The sequence below is a fragment of the Ranitomeya imitator genome, chromosome 6, assembly GCF_032444005.1.
Source record: "Ranitomeya imitator isolate aRanImi1 chromosome 6, aRanImi1.pri, whole genome shotgun sequence".
Classification (NCBI taxonomy): Eukaryota; Metazoa; Chordata; class Amphibia; order Anura; family Dendrobatidae; genus Ranitomeya; species Ranitomeya imitator.
This window is the reverse complement of record NC_091287.1, coordinates 127355465-127378536: the sequence shown is the minus strand read 5'-3', so window position 1 is coordinate 127378536 and position 23072 is coordinate 127355465. Positions and strand designations below refer to the sequence as shown.

General features: G+C 41.0%; 1 protein-coding gene across 1 annotated transcript in view; it reads left to right on the top strand.

The window, feature by feature from the left end:
* CPNE4 (copine 4) overlaps positions 1–23072 on the top strand; it is a 717826-nt gene that overhangs the window by 492052 nt on the left and 202702 nt on the right. Inside the window, exon 7 of the mRNA XM_069730083.1 lies at positions 10352–10441. Coding sequence (XP_069586184.1) covers positions 10352–10441 — 90 coding nt within the window. The remainder of the gene's footprint in view (positions 1–10351; positions 10442–23072) is intronic.

Below are 23072 nucleotides of genomic sequence, written 5' to 3'. Positions count from 1 at the left end.
GCAGATGACACTAAACTCTGCAGGGTAATCGATACATAGGAGGACAATTTTATATTACAGGATGATTTATGTAAACTAGAAGTTTGGGCTGATAAATGGCAAATGAGCTTTAATGGGAATAAATGTAAGATCATGCACTTGAGTAGAGCAAATAAGATGTATAATTATGTGCTTAATTTGAAAACACTAGGCAAAGCCGTCAATGAAAAAGACCTGGGTGTATGGGTGGACGACAAACTCACATTTAGTGGCCAGTGTCAGGCAGCTGCTACAAAGGCAAATACTATAATGGGATGCATTGAAAGAGGCATAGATGCTCATGAGGAGAACATAATTTTACCTCTATACAAGTCACTTGTGCGACCACACTTAGAATACTCTGTACAGTTCTGGTCTCCGGTGTATAAGAAAGACATAGCTGAACTGGAGCGGGTGCAGAGAAGAGCGACCAAGGTTATTAGAGGACTGGGGGGTCTGCAATACCAAGATAGGTTATTCCACTTGGGGCTATTTAGTTTGGAAAAACGAAGGCTAAGGGGTGATCTTATTTTAATGTATAAATATATGAGGCGACAGTACAGAGACCTTTCTAATGACCTTTTTACTCGTATACCTGAGACGGGAACAAGGGGGCATCCTCTACTTCTGGAGGAAAAAAGGTTTAAGCATAATCACAGACGCGGATTCTTTACTGTAAGAGCAGCGAGACTATGGAACTCTCTGCCGTATGATGTTGTAATGAGTGGTTCATTACTAAAATTTAAGAGGGGACTGGATGCCTTTCTTGAAAAGTATAATGTTACAGGTTATATACACTAGTTTCCTTGATAGGGTGTTGATCCGGGGAACTAGTCTGATTGCCGTATGTGGAGTCGGGAAGGATTTTTTTTCCCCAATGTGGAGCTTACTGTTTGCCACATGGGGTTTTTTTTGCCTTCCTCTGGATCAACATGTTAGGGCATGTTAGGTTAGGCTATTGGTTGAACTAGATGGACTTAAAGTCTTCCTTCAACTTTAATAACTAATAATAACTATGTTACTATATCACCAACAATTCCCATTTTGTTTAGGTGTATCCGTATAAATGGCCCACCCTGTACATCACATATGATACACTGGGACTGCTGTATATACAGTATATAAACACTGCTCAGTACTGCTATATTATATCCTCCATGTTGCTGATGCTTTGGTCTGTCTACTAACTTAGGAATGAAGTGCAGGAATTCCTATGCTTGTTTTTTTAGTGTATGGGAGCTATCATAGCAGTTAGCCTTCTCTCACCAGCAACAGAGTAAATTTCAAAATAGAAACCTTTGGTGCTGAAAACTGGTAAAAATGAAGGATGCAAATCATATCATGACCAAAAATAGTATTATTCCAACAGCTTATTATGAAACTTTCTTGAAAATATAGTTAATCGTTGGAAATATAGTTAATCTTTTCTTAAATAATATGAACACATTTGTAACTGTTATCTCTCTCTTCCTGAGCCCTCTTATTACTGATTTATAGCCAATTCAAACTTGAACTTTCAGCTTGTTGCAAAATCATCTTAGATATTCAGGAGAAGACATAGAAGGGTTATTTTTCTGAGCAGTTAAAATATGCTCACTTGTAGATTCGCTGTTAGCTCATTCTGCAGTCAGCTATGTACTGTGATAAACAGAGGGTGTAGAAGCAAAACTGTTCAACATTTTTAATGAATACTGAGGGAAAAATGTATTTTAGTCAAAATTACTTGCTTTAAAAAAATGCCTTCCTGTAATGTAAACCTGTCAGGAACCATATGCTGCCCAACCCACTAGTGGAAAAAAAGATGGACAGCCACCCTCTTTACAAACAGCTGTAGCGTTTCATAGAAAAAGTCATTTAAGAACAGGGAACCGAGTCATGGGGCAACTCTTTATAAACTTCTAATTGCAAAGCTTGGCATGATTGATAAGTCTCTCTATGCAGTGCTCGCACCACCCTGTGCTGTAATAAAACAGCATGGTCTGGTACAGGAAGGGGTAAGGTTGCTGAAAATCCCTGTCCAAAACCTTTAGTGGTAACTATTATCTTACTCCTGCCACCCAAACAGTCTAACCCCTTAAAACATCTACATAGATGATAAGTATAGATATCTGGTAGTGATGAGCAAGCACTAAAATGATCGGGTGCTCGTTGCTGGGGCCAAACAATTTGTAATACTCGGGTACTCGGACAGAACAACGAGCCCAATGTATAAGTCTTTGGAAGACCCGAGCATTTTTACTGCGATCCCCCTTGGGGGTCCTTTTAAGGCCTAAAAACATCTGTAAATGATGGAAACACTGCTTAAATGACAAGGGAACATCATGGCAAATGTCCCTGGAAGCATTTCTGATTCATAGGTCACAGCTGTAAATAATGTTGTCAGAGTTTCATGCCATTTTAACTGGCGTGCGAAAAAACATACAAAAACGAAACCAAAATGGATTTTGCTGGGAAATATGTTAAGGAACATATTTGTATATGAGGTAAAATAACTAACCTCAAACAAAAATGTTCCTCCACCACTTGGGCTATGTTCACACGCAGCGTTTTTTGATGCGTTTTTGATGGATTTATAAACTTTAGCATTGCTTTCAACCGATAAACCGCTTTCACTTTGTAATGTCATTGAAACATTTAACAACCCTAGCTAGCCATGTGGTGTGTGACACATAAGGAGACACATCTTGTTTCATTTATGAAGGAGGGACTCATAAAGTCACAAAGCCTATTTTTAGAGGGGCATCAGGCAGCATTAATCTTCTTAAAAGGCCATTAAACAGTGGGTCTCCTATACTGTTATTGCCTATGCAGTGAGCGGCTGGGCTGCTAAAAATTAGGATGCACCCCAATACCCCTTTCACGAGACGTACAGGATGGCCTCCTGAAAAAATGTTGCGTTGAATGCAAGGCCTGGCTTGCCCTAAAGGTACATGCACCCCAATAACAGTTTCAGTAGATGTACTTGAGGGACTCAGGACAAAATTATTCCCATTAGAAGAAAGTGTGTCTCCCATACTGTTTGCTTATGCACTGAACGCAAGGCTTGCCATGCAACAATGTTACATGCACCCCAATAACCGTTTCAGCACATGTACTTGAAGGCCTCAGGACAAAATTGTTTTTATTAGAAGAAAGTGTGTCTCCCATACTGTTTGCTTATGCATTAAATGCAAGGCTTGGCCTGCCCCAAGGTTACATGCACCCCAATAACCGTTTCAGCAGATGTACTTAAGGGCCTCAGGACAAAATTGTTCCCATTAGAGCAAAGTGTGTCTCCCATTCTGTTTGCTTATGCACTGAATGCAATGCCTGCCCTGCACCAATGTTACATGCACTCCAATAACCCTTTGAAACCACGTACTGGATGACCACATGAAACAAAAGTTCCCATTATTATTTTTTTTTTGTTACCATAAATTTTGTCAATGAAGTGAATGCAAGGCCTGGCCGTAATTTGCACGCACAACAATCCTCCTTGGAAGAAACGTGGAGGAAGGTCTAATAAAAAAATGTTCACATTACAAATGAGCGCTTCACCTATACTTGGAATGCTCATACACTAAGTGAAAGGGCTGATAAAGATTTCCCCCTGGGGGGTCTACTTTTTGATTTTAAAAATTATTTTGGGAAAATTAAATGGGAAAGTGCCCTTTGGAATCCACGGTCTGTATGTAACAAACTTCCTTTTCTGCACAATTACTTTCTAAACAACTCTCTGAATCTGTTGGCCCTCACTGAAACCTGGATTAAGGATTCTGACACTGTCTCCCCTGCTGCCATTTCCCATGGTGGCCTACAATTCTCCCATTCTCCAAGACCCACAAACAGACATGGTGGTGGAGTCATTATAAGTCAGGAAAATAGTGGTCTCTTAAGAGCGCTGTGAGGACAGCAAGGGAATTGGAAACGGAAAGCAGGAATCAACGCAGCTCCAGCCGTGCACCTTTGAGAAGGAACAAATGAAACTTGAAAAAGCAAGCATGGTCAGAGGAGTGCTGAAATGACGCCAGGTGCAACTTCCACCTGATGAAGACGGGGTACCGTTGAAACACGTTGTGGTTTACACCAATATTTTTGTCCTGGCTTCATTTCAGTGCTCCTGTGACCGTGCTTGTTTTTTCAAGTTTCATGATGGTGGAGTCGGCATACTCCTGTCCCCACAATGCACCTTCCAGTTCATCCCCCCAGTTCTATCACTCTCATTCCTGTCTTTTGAGGTCCACACTATCATTCTCTTACGTCCCCTCTCCCTCAGAGTAGCGGTCATATACCGGCCCCCAGGCTCACCCACCCACTTCCTGGACCATTTCTCTGCCTAGCTGCTGCACTTCTTGACCTCAGAACTCCCAACCCTTATTCTGGGAGATTTCAACTTCCCCATTAAAAGCCGCACTTCCACATCTGCATCACAGCTTCTATCACTAACCACTTCTCTTGGCCTCTCACAGCACTCAACCTCTGAAACACACAAAGACGGTAACACCATCGACCTGGTCTTCGCCCACCTCTGCTCAATCTCCTAACTAGATAACTGACTGATTCCCATCTCTGACCACAACATTCTCTCCTTCACACTCACAATTCCTCACCCACCCCAGCACACTCCTGCCTACCATACATTCAGAAATCTACAAGCCATTAACCCTCATACACTTTCAGACTCCTTACACTCATCACTGTCCCCGATCTTCTCCTTTTCCTGTCCTGATCTGGCTGTACATCACTACAATGACACTCTTAGAAGCAACCTTGACCAAGTAGCACCCCTCTCCCTCAGAACCTCCAAACACAGAGTAAAACAGCTCTGTTTTTTTTATATTCGCCTTCTTTTTCCTTTACACTAGTAAAGCTAATTGAGCCTATTGCGCACACTGTGTCTCCATCTGCATCATTATAGTCAATGGCCTTGTCAACGCATAAGCCTGAATCCTGTTTTGCAGGGTTACGGACATATGCAGCCTCAGACACACCGAAAATAGGGTCAAATGCTATGTGAACAATGTAAATGCCTGGCCTTCTGTTCTGAGAGAACCTGACTTGACTCCATGTAATCTATCTTGGACACTCTGTAGCTGAAGACCAATTTACTCTAAAAAATAGCTTGATTCCTCCACTTCTCCTTACTAAGAGAGAGTCACAAAGAGACAATTTGAGGAAGAGATATTGCTGTTGCTTTTCTCTTTACTTTCTTATCTGTTCTGGCATAATCTAAAATATTTTGGGCAGGAGTGTGCATAGAAATCATCTGACTCCAGAGCAGAAGTCCTAATTGGGACCTTTCCCTACTCCTCCTCCCAAAAAAAATATTAATATTCAGCGGGGTCACAGAAAAGTATATCTTACAACTTTGCAGCCCTTACAAGTTAATATTGTTTCTAATGAAAGCCACTATTATTCCAATGCACTTAGGCTGGTTTCACATTTGCGTCTGTGTGCGCAGTGTATCATCCACACAGATCCGCATGTGTCATGCGTACCTATCTTTAACATGGTGTACGCAGGGACATGCATTTGCATCAGTTTGCATGCGTTTTTTCTCGGTGTCCGGCGGAGTCCGGCGAACGCAACATGTTGCATTTTTGGAGGCGTCAAAAATCCATCAAATATGCGTAAAAAAATGCATTACTGTCTATAGGAATGCAAATGTACACAAGGACATGTGTACGCATGCGTTCAATGCGCTTGCGTACTTCGCTTGTGTACTGGACTGCGCATGTCCAGGAACCGATTGAGACACGCCCCTTAAGACACTCCCACCTGGAAATATGTGCATAAACAATGCAAACGCAGGCAAAAACGCATACAATCGCATGCACACGCAGCATTTTTTTGCAGTCATGCGTAAGATGATGCGGATAAAAAACGTTATGAATGAATGCGTTTGCGTATACGGATGATACGCTGTGGACGCAAATGCTAATGTGAACCTAGCCTAAGATACCCCTTTCATCACCACAATAAAGTATGATGCCAAAAAAGTGCCTACAAGTATGGTATCCCGACAATTAATTTCTCAACAGAACCTTCCATACAAACAGTATGATGACCCTACAGTATGTTCCCCACGCAAAGTATGATACCATCAGTGACCCCAAAATATTATGATGCCCTCCACACAATATGATGGCCTTCATACAGTTTTATGACATGCCATACAGTATGATCACACACCCATCCCAGCAGTATGATGACCCCCACATGACACTCCACATAGTATGGTGAACTCCACAAAACCCTCCACAATGTAAATTGGCCCACATTCAGTATAATGCCCTAACTAGCACTCCAAAAAGTATAATGGCCCCAATACATCTCTCCAAACAGTATAATGGTCCTCACATAGCCATTCAAACAGTTTAACTGGCCCTTACTCAGGCCTCCAAACACTATGATTTGCCTCCACATAGCCCTCCAAACAGTTTTATTGCACCCCCCACAGGCCTCCAAACAGTGTAATTGGCCCCCACACAGGCCTGTAAGCAGTATGATGATCCACACACAGCCCTCAATAGAATATAATGACCCCCACAGAGTCTTCCAAACAAAGTAATGACCAACACGGCCCACCACAAAATATGCTAGCCCCCCTACATAGCCCTCTCAAATAGTATAATGGCCCCCACATTGTACTCATTGATTTAAAAAGAAAATACCCACCTCTCCCTGTTTCCCCACCCCACTGCTCCAGTCTCTGTAGCACGTGGCCTGAGTCTTTGCACAGTGGGGGCAATGCAGTAACATCATTGCTCCCACTGTTCTGAAGTGTCAGAGCTCAGATGCTCAGATGCACATGGAAAAAGATGGAGGCAGAAACTAAGAGTTCCCTGTTCTAGCATTGCATTGAACTGTGTCCAGTTGCATCCAGTTGCATCTGTATCTGCATCCAGGATGCAGATTCAGTTGAGTATATGATGCTATGGGAAGGAGGGACCTGGTGACTCATGGTCCCCAAAGCGGCCATGTGGTCTGCAGCTATTAGCGGTTTTGGGCAGCGTAAAGGCCTTTGTCTGAAAACTGCAGCTCAGCTCCTATTCGGCTGAGCTGTAGTTCTGATCAGTGCCTACTAAACAGTATGCGGAGTTGTTCTATTCATCTCTATACATTGTTTAAATCTGGCCAGAGCCAATTGGTGAATGTGCAGGACATAGGACTCCCAGAGATCTGGTATTGATGATCTATCTTAAAAGTTATGTTTAGTGGTTATCAAACATCCAAGTATTCCTATAATGAATGCATTTGGACGCCTATAAATGATGATTTGACAACTCTTTTAATTCGAAATTTTCATTTCTGAAATGTACATTAAAAACTCACTGTGCTTAACTATTTAAATTACTCCCATTCACTTCTGAGAGAGCGCACAATTCTTTCCATTGTCCTGACCAACTGTGGCCACTTCATAGAGAGAGATATTGCTATCTCAGCCATGAGATGGTAATGTCCATTTCAATTATTATTATTATTATTATTATTTATTTATATAGCACCATTAATTCCATGGTGCTGTACATGAGAAAGGGTATACATACAGAGTTATAGATATCGTTTGCAGTAAACAAGTTTACAGTGACGGACTGGTGCAGAGAGGAGAGGATCCTGTCCATGCGGACTTACATTCTATAAATGCACTGCAAACTTCAAATCAAACCTTCAAAACTTAAAACTTCAAATCAATGTGAATGTGGCCAAGCAGTAATTTTAAAGAAAGCTAGTCATCCTTGGGGACTTGATTTGATGCCACTGACAGCTTTACTATTTTCCTGATAATCACAAACTCTTGGTAGGCACCCCTTATCATTTATGATGACCAAAAACAATCATTTACTTGTAATACAGCACAGACCAAACAAAAGTTTGGACACACCTTCTCATTTAAAGATTTTTCTGTATTTTCATGACTATGAAAATTGTACATTCACACTGAAGGCATCAAAACTATGAATTAACACATGAAGTTTGGACACACCTTCTCATTTAAAGATTTTTCTGTATTTTCATGACTATGAAAATTGTACATTCACACTGAAGGCATCAAAACTATGAATTAACACACGTGGAATTATATACTTAACAAAAAAGTGTGAAACAACTGAAATTATGTCTTATATTCTAGGTTCTTTAAAGTAGCCACCTTTTGCTTTGATGACTGCTTTGCACAGTCTTGGCATTCTCTTGATGAGCTTCAAGAGGTAGTCACTGGGAATGGTTTTCACTTCACAGGTGTGCCCTGTCAGGTTTAATAAGTGGGATTTCTTGCCTTATAAATGGGGTTGGGACCATCAGTTGTGTTGTGCAGAAGTCTGGTGGATACACAGCTGATAGTCCTTCTCAATAGACAGTTAGAATTTGTATTATGGCATAAAAAAAGCAGCTAAGTAAAGAAAAACGAGTGGCCATCATTACTTTATGGCTACCAGGTACACATAAATTGGCCAATTTATGCGCTAAACACTCTCATTTTTTCATATTTCTAGTGCAGTAATGCAGTTCAATTTTCATGTTTCATGTTTGCATGTTTTAGCGCCGCAGTGTGCTGCCTTATTTATTTTACTTTAAGAAATGAAGGTCAGTCAGTCCGAAAAATTGGGAAAACTTTGAAAGTGTCCCCAAGTGCAGTAGCAAAAAAACATCAAGCGCTACAATGAAACTGCTCACATGAGGACTGCCCGAGGAAAGGAAGACCAAGAGTCACCTCTGCTTCGGAGGATAAGTTTATCCTAGTCACCAGCCTTAGAAATCGCAGGTTATCAGCAGCTCTGATTAGAGACCAGGTCAATGCCACACAGAGTTCTAGCAGCAGACACATCTCTACAACAACTGTTAAGAGAAGACTTTGTGCAGCTGGCCTTCATGGTAAAAAGCTGCTAGGAAACCACTGCTAAGGACAGGCAACAAGCAGAAGAGACTTGTTTGGGCTAAAGAACACAAGGAATGGACATTAGACCAGTGGAAATCTGTGCTTTGGTCTGATGAGTCCAAATTTGAGATCTTTGGTTGCAACCACTGTGTCTTTGTGCGATGCAGAAAAGGTGAACAGATGGACTCTACATGCCTGGTTCCCACCGTGAAACATGGATGAGGAGGTGTGATGGTGTGGGGGTGCTTTGCTGGTGACACTGTTGGGGATTTATTCAAAATTGAAGGCATACTGATCCAGCATGGCTACCACAGCATCTTGCAGCGGCATGCTATTCCATCCGGTTTGTGTTTAGTTGGACCATCATTTATTTTTCAACAGGACAATGACCCCAAACACACCTCCAGGCTGTGTAAGGGCTATTTGACCAAGAAGGAGAGTGATGGGGTGCTACGCCAGATGACCTGGTCTCCACAGTCACCAGACCTGAACCCAATTGAGATGATTTGGAATGAGCTGGACCGCAGAGTGAAGGCAAAGGGGCCAACAAGTGCTAAGCATGTCTGGGAACTCCTTCAAGATTGTTGGAAGACCATTCCTGGTGACTGCTTCTTGAAGCTCATCAAGAGAATGCCAAGAGTGTGCAAAGCAGTCATCAAGGCAAAATGTGGCTAATTTGAAGAACCTAGAATATAAGACATATTTTCAGTTGTTTCACACTTTTTTGTTAAGTATATAATTCCACATGTGTTAATTCATAGTTTTGATGCCTTCATTGTGAATGTACAATTTTTATAGTCATGAAAATACAGAAAAATCTTTAAATGAGAAGGTAACATAGTAACATAGTTATTAAGGTTGAAGGAAGTCCTTCTAGTTCAACCCATAGCCTAACCTAACATACCCTAACATGTTGATCCAGAGGAAGGCAAAAAAAAAACCATGTGGCAAAGAGTAAGCTCCCACATTGGGGAAAAAAATTCCTTCCCAAATCCACATACGGCAATCAGATTAGTTCCCTGGATCAACACCCTAACAAGGAATCTAGTGTATATACCCTGTAACATTATACTTTTCAAGAAAGGCATCCAGTCCCCTCTTAAATTTAAGTAATGAATCACTCATTACAACATCATACGGCAGAGAGTTCCATAGTCTCACAGCTCTTACAGTAAAGAATCCGTGTCTGTTATTATGCTTAAACCTTCTTTCCTCCAGACTTAGAGGATGACCCCTTGTCCCTGTCTCAGGTCTATGATTAAAAATCAGAAAGGTCTTTGTACTGTCCCCTCATATATTTATACATTAACATAAGATCACCCCTTAGCCTTCTTTTTGTGTTCAAACTTTTGGTCTGTACTGTATATATTGCTCCATTATTTTGTATTCTTTCAGCACTGTAAAATAATGTCCCAAAAATCATAAGTACCAATAAAATGTTTTCACTGACAGAATTTTTTTCTGATCTCTTTATAGGTTGTCATGAACAATTTAAATCCAGTCTGGAAAACATTTAAGGTCTCTGTGAACTCTCTTTGCAGTGGTGATCATGATCGCAGGCTTAAGGTACATAATACTGTCTTCTTCTATTCCTATTTAAATACCTAAAGTTTCTTTATTGGATGCATACTGATAATTTAAATGAATGAGATCCTTTCGAAGATGTATTCTTTACCTTTTTTTTATCATTTACTAAAGATAAGATAAAGCTAGAAAATGGTTGACCCATTATGGCGACTTTTTCTTGGAATGAAGATGACCAGCTGTGACCTCCAGCTTCTATAGATCCCAGCAATCCAATTCTACCTCCCATATATGTAGAAGCAGTCATAGTAGTAGTAGAATTACATGCCGCTTATTAAAATCAATGGGATCACTTTCATTAGACCTTTTCACATACAGATTATTTCTTCAACCTTAGGGCTCATGCAAACATTAGTGGATCTCAGTCCAAGCACAGATCTCAATGCACGGTATATCTGCAGGTCTTCTGACTTGAACTCGACAGCTTTATAGGCATTTATGATGTGTTGCTTCCGGCCGAAGACAGTCTGCGCCTTGCAGTCCATGCTTGGACTAAGATCCACGGACGTCTCTATGAAGCCTAAATGCAGATATAAGATGTCATGTTTCCCAATCGTTTTAAAGGGGTTATCCACTACTTTCACAGCCCCTTCTCAATTACTATGTTTCAAGCAAGTAAAATAATAACACCTATACTCACCTTCAGTGTAGACGCTGAACCTTTGAACAAATTAGACCTTCGGAGGAAGTGAGAGAGCAGCCACAACTCCCATTTCCACTGGATGAATGATTTATCAATAGGAGAGGACAGTCAAGCAGCGCTGATTGGCTGAAGGGAGAGTGTAACATAACAATGGTATGTCACACGATCCCCAGGTGACCCAGTGCCATCACCACTGGAATGGATTCATCACTGAAGGTGAGTATAGGTGTTATTAATTGAAATTGGGTTGTGTGAGTAGTGGACAATTCCTTCAAAGCTTTACCTTTTGTAACCTTCATCCCCTAGAAATCGTAGCGATAGATCTAATGAAGGTTATCACACCATGTTACAGTGGCACGCAAAAGTTTTGGCACCCTGCATGATTAGTACCTATAATCATAGGAGGAAAAACGGATCAAACTGATTATGTCTAATAAAAATAATCATATCATTTTATTGTTCCATAGAAAAAGTAGAATGTCACAACAATATATAAAGCACGATAAACAATGCAGATTTCTATAAACCCCAACCCACACCTATCCCCACCCCGCATAAACACCTGAATCCCTAAAAGAAGTAGATAAAGGTCCAAAGACCGTAACGCAGGGTGAGACAGTGCATCCAAACACGGGCATCTAAAGAGCAGCATGCATGAGCCAGGTGGCTGGGAATATAACAATACCCATCTATCTTAAATCTAAAGTGCAATAGTGCATAGCAAAAGATGCAGTGCTTACCAAGAGATGAGTGGGAACAAGGGGGGGGTGAATGGAGAGTCCCGATGCGCACTTCGCGGCGACTTGGAGCCGCTTTCTAAATGGAGTATGGTTAGTACCTAGTAGCACCCCCTTATTTTGTAACCAGCCAAGAGTCTCTCAAATCTTGTTTGAGGGATTTTCATCCATTCTTCCTTTGGAAATTCTTCCAGTTCTGTGAGATTCCTGAGTCATCTTGCATGCACTGCTATTCTGAGGTCTAGCCACATATTTTCAATGATGCGCAGATCAGGAGACTGTGAGGGCCATTGTAAAACCTTCAGCTTGTGCCTTTTGAGGTAATCTATTGTGGATTTTGACTTGTACTTAGGATCATTATCCATTTGTGGAAGCCATCCTCTTTTCAACTTCAGCATCAAGAATTTGTAGAAGTTTCATTAAATCCATTCTTCCCTCTATCCATGAAATGTTCCTTGTGCCACATGAGTTGTTTACAAAGGCTTGTTTAGATGTGCTTTTGCATTCTTGTGATGCTGAATTTTATGGTGAGGATGCAGGAGAGGTTTTCTTCTGATGACTCTTCTATGAAGGCCATATTTGTGCAGTTGTCTTTGAACAGTAGAACAACGTACCACAACTCCAGAGTCTGCTAAATCTTTCTGAAGGTTTGATGATCGCTCCTATGTAGCTGAGCCGATCCAGTTGTGCAAGCTTCTAGCCTCCGAAGGAGGCTATTGAAGCATGGCAAAAGTAAAAAAAATGTTTTAAAAAATATGAAAAAAAATATAAAAGTTTAAATCACCCCCCTTTCGCCCCATTCAAAATAAAACAATAAAAAAATCAAAGATACACATATTTGGTATTGCTGCGCACAGAATCGCCTGATCTATCATTTAACCCCTTTCTGCCATTAGACGTACTATTCCATCCATGTGGGGTGGGTCCTACTTCCCAAGGACAGAAACAGGAACACATGGGCTACTTCCACAGTGAACAAGTCTGTAGGAACATGTTCACACACCACCAAGAAACCTGAAGACACAAAAGAGAATAGTAAAACCAAAAACACTCAGTTTGAAAAAAATTGCAGTAATCCGCAAGTGCTAGTAAAAGATGTAAAAAACAGGGTATTTGGTTGATACGTTTTTTGCAAAAAAATGTATACTAAGCTGCTCTACCAAACTTCACGGTATACCCATATCAGAGCAGTCCTAACTAATGTATGCAATCCCTATCTGATGTATTTAAAAACCTGATCATCTGTATATTACCTGTGTGAACAGGGTTCAGAGAGGAAAAATCCATGTGTGCATACAGGGTAGAACAGCTTTTGTGCTGATAGCCCAAGAGGAGTGGTGGAACTCCCCAGTCTTGTAGACACAAGAGAACAATTATGGAAACAGGAACACATGGGCTACTTGCACAGTGAACAAGTCTGTAGGAACATGTTCACACACCACCAAGAAACCTGAAGACACAAAAGAGAATAGTAAAACCAAAAACACTCAGTTTGAAAAAAATTGCAGTAATCCGCAAGTGCTAGTAAAAGAAGTAAAAAACAGGGTATTTGGTTGATACGTTTTTTGCAAAAAATGTATACTAAGCTGCTCTACCAAACTTCACGGTATACCCATATCAGAGCAGTCCTAACTAATGTATGCTGTTCTACCCTGTATGCACATTTTTTGCAAAAAACGTATCAACCAAATACCCTGTTTTTTACATCTTTTACTAGCACTTGCGGATTACTGCAATTTTTTTCAAACTGAGTGTTTTTGGTTTTACTATTCTCTTTTGTGTCTTCAGGTTTCTTGGTGGTGTGTGAACATGTTCCTACAGACTTGTTCACTGTGCAAGTAGCCCATGTGTTCCTGTTTCCATAATTGTTCTCTTGTGTCTACAAGACTGGGGAGTTCCACCACTCCTCTTGGGCTATCAGCACAAAAGCTGTTCTACCCTGTATGCACACATGGATTTTTCCTCTCTGAACCCTGTTCACACAGGTAATATACAGATGATCAGGTTTTTAAATACATCAGATAGGGATTGCATACATTAGTTAGGACTGCTCTGATATGGGTATACCGTGAAGTTTGGTAGAGCAGCTTAGTATACATTTTTTGCAAAAAACGTATCAACCAAATACCCTGTTTTTTACATCTTTTACTAGCACTTGCGGATTACTGCAATTTTTTTCAAACTGAGTGTTTTTGGTTTTACTATTCTCTTTTGTGTCTTCCCAAGGACGGAATAGTACATCCAGCGCGATCCGCCATGCTCACGGCCAGGTGTCCGCTGACTATCGCAGCTGACATCCAGCACTATGTGCCAGGAGCAGTCATGGACCGCCCTGGCACATTAACCCCCCGTCACACTGCGATCAAACATGATCGCAGTATTCCGGCGGTATAGGGAAGCATCGCGCAGGGAGAGGGCTCCCTGCGTGCTTCCCTGAGACCCTCAGAGCAACGCGATGTGGGCGACAGGCATTGGCTGCGGGGAGTAAGGAAAGGCCATTTTCTTCTGAACTGTGCCCATCGCTGATTGGTCGCGGCAGCCATGACAGGCAGCTGCCGAGACCAATCAGCGAATGAATAACCGTGACAGACAGAAGGACAGACTGACGGAAGTGACCCTTAGACAATTATATAGTAGATGTGGCTTTAATGTTCTACGCATTTCAGAGTTCAAGACTCCATCAGGAAACACCACAGGAACATCCTGTGGCGTTTCCTATGATTCAGTGTTCCCTGTGATTCTAGTGATTCAGCAGTGCAGAAATTTACCACAATTTTCCCAATCTATATTGCTATGCATAACATTTATGTACATTATTGGGATTGGCACCCATCACTGATCAGATATGGGCTATCCTAAGGAGATACCATCAGTAGTGTTGAGCGATACCTTCCGATATTCAAAGGTATCGGATGTATCGGACGATATCCAAAAAATATCGGATATCGCCGATACCGATACCCGATACCAATGCAAGTCAATGGGACACAAATATCGGAAGGTATCCTGGATGGTTCGCAGGCGCTGAAGGAGAGGAAACTCTCCTTCAGGCCCTGGGATCCATATTCATGTAAAAAATAAAGAATACAAATAAAAAATATGGATATACTCACCCCTCTGACGAACCCTGGCTGTCACCGCTGCAAGCGTCTGCCTCCGTCCCTAAGAATGCAGTGAGTGAAGGACCTTCGATGACGTCGCGATCAGGTGACTGGTCACCTGACCGCTCACCTGACCGCTCACCTGACTGGGAACCATACGCACCGCACACGCCGAAGATTACTGGGAACACTTCGGATCCCGATATTGCAAAAATATCGGAACTCGGTATCGGAATTCCGATACAGAAAATATCGGCCGATACCCGATATTTGCAGTATCGGAATGCTCAACACTAACCATCAGTAAAAAAGTAATGGCCAACCTAACATTGGTCAGTGTAGTCCTGATGACCAAACACACAAGGCAAACTCTAGAGTTATACATGTGGGTATTTAGGAATCCATTCCTTCTACCTTTCCATTTACACTTAAAGGGAACCTGTCACCCCGTTTATTCAAGATGAGCTAAAAATACCGTTAAATAGGGGCAGAGCTGTGCTTTACATTAGTGTAATTAGTTAGTGTACAATAGTGCCTTTATTCCCCACCTATGCTGCCGAAATACCTTTGTAAAGTCGTCGTTTTGGGCTGTCACTCACACTGGTCAGGTCATATGGGCGTGGTGACAGCGCTGTTTCTCCGCCAGATCTCCATTGGTGGTGTAGTGGTGTGCGCATGTCCAACTGGCAAATCCACTGCGCAGCTTGAAGGAAAATAGCGCGATCTGCGCTATTCAGCCGTTTATCGTGTACGCTGCCATCTTTGTGAGGCTGCGCGTGCGCAGATGGTTCTTCTCGGCTTCCCGAGGCTTCAGGCTTTAACATTCACATTACATTGTGATTTAGTATTTCTTTATACATTTTGATTTCAAACTTTACACAATAGAAGCATACTTTCCAAATGTCAAAAATCCAAATATAGAGATATGGTATTTGCAGTGTAGCATTTCAGATGCTGGTATGGCATTCTTGACTGTTATATAAAGGAGCTATATGGAGGGATTACTGCTGTGCTGATTAGAGTGCATTGACATATTAATTTACAATGTAATAGTTTTGAGCCATTACATACAAAGCAGCAAGGTTGTGATTTAGTTTTATAAGCAGTTATCCCTCTGATTATGATTGACACCTATTAAAGGGTTATTTTCAGTACTTTTAGATTTGTCTGCTCATTATTCAGTGAGCGTATTACTGATATATGTCATTTTAGCACTTTATGCATTTTATTAATCCTTAAATTTTCAAGACTTTTGTCAAAATGGTTTGCATACACATACTGCAGGTCTATATCTCATTTTGATGACCAGTTAGACTAAGCTGTCATGGCACATTTAGCTCTGCAGTTTTGGTGCTACAGATTCGCTTGCAAACTACAACTTCACATTTACAATATATAGCATGCCATTCAGGGTCAAAGTAGTTAATCTAATTTTAAATGCCATGTATATGGGTTGGTGTTTAAAGGGCTCATTACAATTCCTGCTTGAACACAATATTGCTGTGCTTTGAGAAGAAAACAGAGTGATGCTGCAAGATACTGATTCATTGGCCATGCCTAGAGGAGTAATAGATAAAGTTCTTCACCTTTTCTGTAAATAATGATCCCCATCATTTCTATAGCTATATAGCAATAGGATAATGAGATTTACCATAGGGTGTAATGATGTAAAAATCAGCAGACAGATCTCAAAATTGATTAAAACAGTATCCTAATCAATGCTTTCTACCTCAGATAATAATGTGGACTGGCCTCAATTGTACAGCGACATAATAGATCACCAATGGAAGTGAATAACCTCTTATTTTATTTTGTCGTAACCCTTTCCCAACCGAGTGATTTTCCATTGTTGCACTTCCATTTTTTTTCTCCTTTTATTCAAAGAGATACCAAAAAAGAGAAACAAAAAACGATCATTTAGCCCAAGAATAATGAAAAAATACAAATTGTTTATTAACATTCAAAATAAGAGAACAAATTGAAATGGGGGGAGCCACAAAGTGCATATGTACAGAGAACATATACAGAGAACAGGACGAAGTGTGCTTGGCAAAAGGTCAGTATAAATTATCTTTATTATAATTGGCAAATAGCCATATCTAGTAAAAAAAAAGCAGTCCAGACCATGAGCCCTATAGTTTGTATCTCTATCATCTGGTGGTCAAAAGCTATCCTAAGCATGCCAAAACAGCGCAACAATATTTATGATGAAAAAATGCATGCAAAGCATGCAATGTAATGATAGCAGGCATACCTCGCTTGAACACCGTGTGGAGAGAGTAGAGGGGAGGCCAGCAACACACACGTCACCCCAACCCGCGTTTCGGTGATGTCTTCATCAGGGACCCTCTACTCTCTCCACATGGTATTCAAGCGAGATATGCCTGCTATCACTACATTGCATGCTTTGCATGCATTCTTTTCATCATAAATATTGTTGCGCTGTTTCTGCATAGTTAGGATAGCTTTTGACCACCAGATGATAGAGATACAAACTATAGGGTACATGGTCTGGACTGCTTTTTTACTAGATATGGCTATTTGCCAATTACAATAAATATAATTTATATTGACCTTTTGCCAATTACACTTCGTCCTGTTCCCTGTATATTGTACATATGCACTTTGTGTCATGCCCCCCATTTCAATTTGTTCTCTTATTTTGAATGTTAATAAACAATTTGTATTTTTTCATTATTCTTGGGCTATATGATCATTTTTTTGTTTTTTTCTCTTTTTTAGTATTTATTAGTATTTACGATCAGTCCGCTATTTAGTCCTTTATCATGTACCATAATTTAAAACATGGCATCTTAGTATTATACATCATTTAAAATGGTACTATTCTCTATGTTGAGTTATTTTTTCATTTTATGCAAAGAGCCATAACTATTTCATTTTTCTGTCCTCATAGCCATATGAGAGCCTGCTTCTATGGAACAAGTTGAAGTGTTGAATGATATCATTCATTTTACCATTAAATGTACTAAAAAAGTTAAAAAAAAATCCAGGAGCTGTGAAATTGCGCAAAAAATGTAATTCCACAATAGGTTTTTAGGTTGTATTTTTATGTCGTTCATCGTCCTGTAAGAATAATCTTGCAAAATACTGTATGTTTTGGACTATAAGATACACTGGACCATAAGACGCACTCCAAATTTTCAGCAGAAAAATAGGGAAAAAAACTAATGCGTTAAATGAGGGTCCGTCTGTGATCGGGAGCGCTGGTGGAGCAGGGTCACAGGAGGTGTTCAGTGATCTGGTGATGATCTGACTCAGACTGGTGCGGCAGGTTCGGTGGTGTGGGGGCTCTGCCATTTTGTGACACCCCCCACACATCCATCCCAGGGTGGTGCGTGGCAGTTTTGGAGATGCTCGGTGGTGCAGGGACTCCGACAACATTTTATGAAAGCCCAGAGCCCCCACACTTCCATTGCTGTAATTCTGTGGTCTCCAGGAAAATGGTCGCCAGAGGCGGCGCATGCACAGAATGAGATTTGTCTCCCAAGATCTCAATCTACACATGCGCCACCTCTGGCTGCCATTTTCCTGGAGGCCAACGCATTACAGCAATGGAAGTACAGGGGCTCCGGGATTTCACAAAATGTTGCCAGAGCCCACAAACCACCGAGCACTGCGAAACTGCCACGCATCAGCTTCGGATGAGACTCATGGTAAGTACATACGGACTATAAGACGCACCCCCATTTTCCTCCATAATTTTTGGAGAAAAAAGTGCATCTTATAGTCTAAAAAATACAGTATCAGCAAAAAATATTATATATGTACATATATATATGTATATATATATATACATATATATATATATATAAATGTACCTTGCCTAGATTCGTGGGTGACACTTCCAAATTTAAATACACATCAAAATATAGGACAGGAAGCTGAGTGCCATAAAATGATGAAAATTTTATTAGTACAAAGTGATAAAGTTATTTTAAGATAATAAAAGAGTGAACAAGGGGACAGCAATATACAAAAAACAGCCAAAAAATTGTACAGAACAGTAAAGGCATATACTCACCTGTGAGAGTAGAGCTACCATCAAGTGTATAAAGTGCAAAGTGCATATTCAGGAATCTAAGTCATGGGGTAAATACCTCCATTTGTATGATACTCAATATGATGGGCTCATCAGCAAACACTATAATGTGTATCTCGTAATGATATTAGCAAACACCTATGCATAATTGAAAAAAGCTAATAATGCAAAGAGGGTCCACAATTGGAACCTATTGACAGCAGTGCTGTTTGCATAATGCAAAAAATAAATGTGCAAGAGGATATGAGATCCTATAAATGTAAAGTTACGCACATTCCCTGGAAAAAGCTTAAACGCAAAATGCGCGTCGGGGTGCCACGGCCACTAAAAGGTACAGAACTCCTCTTTCAGCTACGCTATACTTTACATTTATAGGATCTCATACCATCTTGCACATTTATTTTTTGCATTATGCAAACAGCACTGCTGTCAATAGGTTCCAATTGTGGACCCTCTTTGCATTATTAGCTCTTTTTCAATTATGCATAGGTGTTTGCTAATATCATTACGAGATACACATTATAGTGTTTGCTGGTGAGCCCATCATATTGAGTATCATACAGATGGAGGTATTTACTAGGCTTGAGCGAAACGGATCGGACAAATTCAAAAGTCGCCGTCGCCGACTTTCGGCAAAGTCGGGTTTCATGAAACCCGACCCAATCCTAGTGTGGGATCGGCCATGCGGTTGGCGATCTTCGCGCCAAAGTCGCGTTTTGTATGATGCGTTTAGCGCCATTTTTTCAGCCAATGAAGGAGCGTGGGCAGAGTGATGACATAGGTCTTAGGGGTGTGCCTATCGCCATCTTATCGCTTGTGTGCTGTAGTAGCGATTTGCAATGTGTAACACCAGCTTTTCGGTGCAGGGATGGAGAGAGAGAGAGAGAGAGAGAATGAGAATATTTTTACCATTGACTTGCATTGGGTTTCGTGTTTCGGTCGAACCCCGACTTTTCGCGATAATCGGCCGATTTCACTCGACTCGACTTTTGAGAAAGTCGTGTTTCGCGAAACCCGACTCGATCTTAAAAAAGTAAAAGTCGCTCAACCCTAGTATTTACCCCATGACTTAGATTCCTGAATATGCACTTTGCACTTTATACACTTGATGGTAGCTCTACTCTCACAGATGAGTATATGCCTTTATTGTTCTGTACAATTTTTAGGCTGTTTTTTGTATATTGCTGTCCCCTTGTTCACTCTTTTATTATCTTAAAATAACTTTATCACATTGTACTAATAAAATTTTCATCATTTTATGGCATTCGGCTTCCTGTCCTATATTTTGATATGTAAAAAATACAGCAATTCTTCAGGTCAGTATGTTTGGTTTGCAAAACCAAACTTGTATAGCTTCTTTTTTTTCTTACTTAAGCAGTGAAGAAAAATTGGGAAATTTAAAAAAAATACATTTTGCTTCTGTCTATGGACTTCTGTGAGGGCTTGTTTTTTGCATAGCGAGCTCAGTTTTAATAATACCATTTAGGGTTAGATGCAACAGTTTGATTGCTGCTTATTGCATTTATTGCCGAGTTGTAGTGACGGGAAAAAACAATTGTGGAGTTTAAATTTTATTTTTTTTATGGCATTTACCGATCAAATTACGTAGTTAATTTTATATTTTGATAGATTAGACTTTTGCAATGATACTAAATATGTTTTTTTATTTTATTTTGAGAGATAGCAGGAGCTAACGTCCTGGATGACAAATATTTACCACTGAGGTGGTTGGCTTGGGTAATGTAAAATCTGTACCAGTAACACTGGGTAAGGGTGGTTTCACACTTGCGTTTTTGTCTGCAGCGTTTTTTTTTTCAAAAAAACGCATGCGTTTTTTTTCCCTATATTTAACATTGAAAACGCATGCGTTTTTTTGTGTACGCGTTTGGTTGCATTTTTTGACGCATGCGTTTTTTTACTGCATGCGTTCATTTTCTGAAATGCTACTTGTAGTATTTTTAGAAGCGTTTTTTGGACCCAAAAAAAACGCATGCCTTTTCATGCGTTTTTTTGGGGTCAAAAAATACATTGGAGTCAATGGGGACGCATGCGTTTTTTGGTGCATGCGTTTTTTGCGGTAAAAAACGCATGCGTTTTTTTATTAAAAAACCAGAAAACACACTGATATGCCACCCCCCAACATAAAGGTGATAAAGGGAACCTAACCCTACCCCTAACCCTACCCCTAACCCTACCCCTAACCCTAACCCTAACCCTAAGGGATCCTAACCCTAACCCTACCCCTAACCCTAAGGGATCCTAACCCTACCCCTAACCCTGCCCCTAACCCTAACCCTAAGGGATCCTAACCCTACCCCTAACCCTAACCCTAAGGGATCCTAACCCTAACCCTAATCCCTTTATGGTTAGGGGTAGGGGTAGGGTTAGGGGTAGGGTAAGGGGTAGGGTTAGGATCCCTTAGGGGTAGGGTTAGGGGTAGGGTTAGAGGTAGGGTTATGGTTAGGATCCCTTAGTGTTAGGGGTAGGGTTAGGGGTAGGGTTAGGGTTAGGATCCCTTAGGGTTAGGGGTAGGGTTAGGGGTAGGGTTAGGGGTAGGGTTAGGGTTAGGATCCCTTAGGGGTAGGGTTAGGGTTAGGGCTAGAATACCGTAGGGGTAGGGTTATGGTTAGGGTTAGGATCCCTTAGGGTTAGGGGTAGGGTTAGGTGTAGGGTTAGGGTTAGGATCCCTTAGGGTTAGGGGTAGGGTTAGGGGTAGGATCCCTTTAGGGTTAGGGTTATGATCCCTACCCCTAACCCTACCCCTAACCCTATTTCTGTTTATAGTGGGTTTTTTACTTTATTGTGATGATTGGCAGCTGTCACACATTTCTCAGCATGCGTTTAAAAAACGCAAACGCATGTAAAAACGCATGTAAACGCGTCAAAACGCCGCGTTTTTTTCACCACATGCAAAAACGCATGCGCCAAAAAAAGGCAGCGTTTACACGCGTTTACATGCGTTTTTTCAACATGCGTTTTTTTGCGTTTTTTACCGCAAAAACGCACCCCAAAAAACGCCAATGTGAAACCAGCCTTACTGAGAGGTTAATTTAACTGCATTTTGGGTTGGGGATTTAGGAGCAACCAAAAATATCTGGGTGAAAAAATTGTTCCCACTATTCAGCCCAGGGCTTACAGTTCTAATAACAGGCAGCTGGGTTAGCTCAACAGATTGGAGTTTGGGCTACAGCTGAACAGAGAGGTGTTTGTGCGGTGGTGAGCATGTTTAAACTACTTGAGTTGCTACTGCCTGAAATACCGAAATTGGTGAGCTTACTACATTTACTTTGTTTCATTGCACCTGAAGAAAAGTCTAATTATGTTATTAATTTGTACTGGAGAAAAAGCTGTTTTGGTTTTGGACCTGTAAAGTTTATGATGAAAAATAAATTTTATGATGAGAGGGTGCTCAATGGCAGCAGGAGTTGGGCCATGGCTGCGGACCCCTGGCTGGTGCGACAAGGTGTTCAGGTGCAGAGGCTCCGGCAACATTTTGTGACAGCCCGGATCCCCACAGCTTCCATACTATCTAATGCAGTGTACTCAGGGAAAATGGTTGTCGGAGGCGGTGCATGCATAATTGGGATCTCGGGAGTCCGACAGGCATTTTTCCGGAGTCCACCTCATGGAAGAGTATGGAAAGTGTGGGGTTTCGGACTTTCACAAAATGTCAGCAGAGACTGGGGCCTGCAGCCATCGCCTGACTCATGCTTCCTCTGTGGCCAGAAGCTTCTGGCAGCAGCGACCCTGGGACCCCACTCCACACCAGATAGTAAGCTCTACCGCAGCTACAATTTGTATTATAAGATGCACCCCCATTTTCCCCAACATATGGGGGAAAAAAGGTGCATCTTATAATCTGAAAAATACAGTATGTACAGTATACAGTACAGACCAAAAGTTTGGACACACCTTCTCATTTCAAGATTTTTCTGTATTTTCATGACTATGAAAATTGTACATTCACACTGAAGGCATCAAAACTATGAATTAACACATGTGGAATTATATACTTAACAAAAAACTTTAGGTCTGTACTGTATATATATAATATATACCCAGATTTGATCAC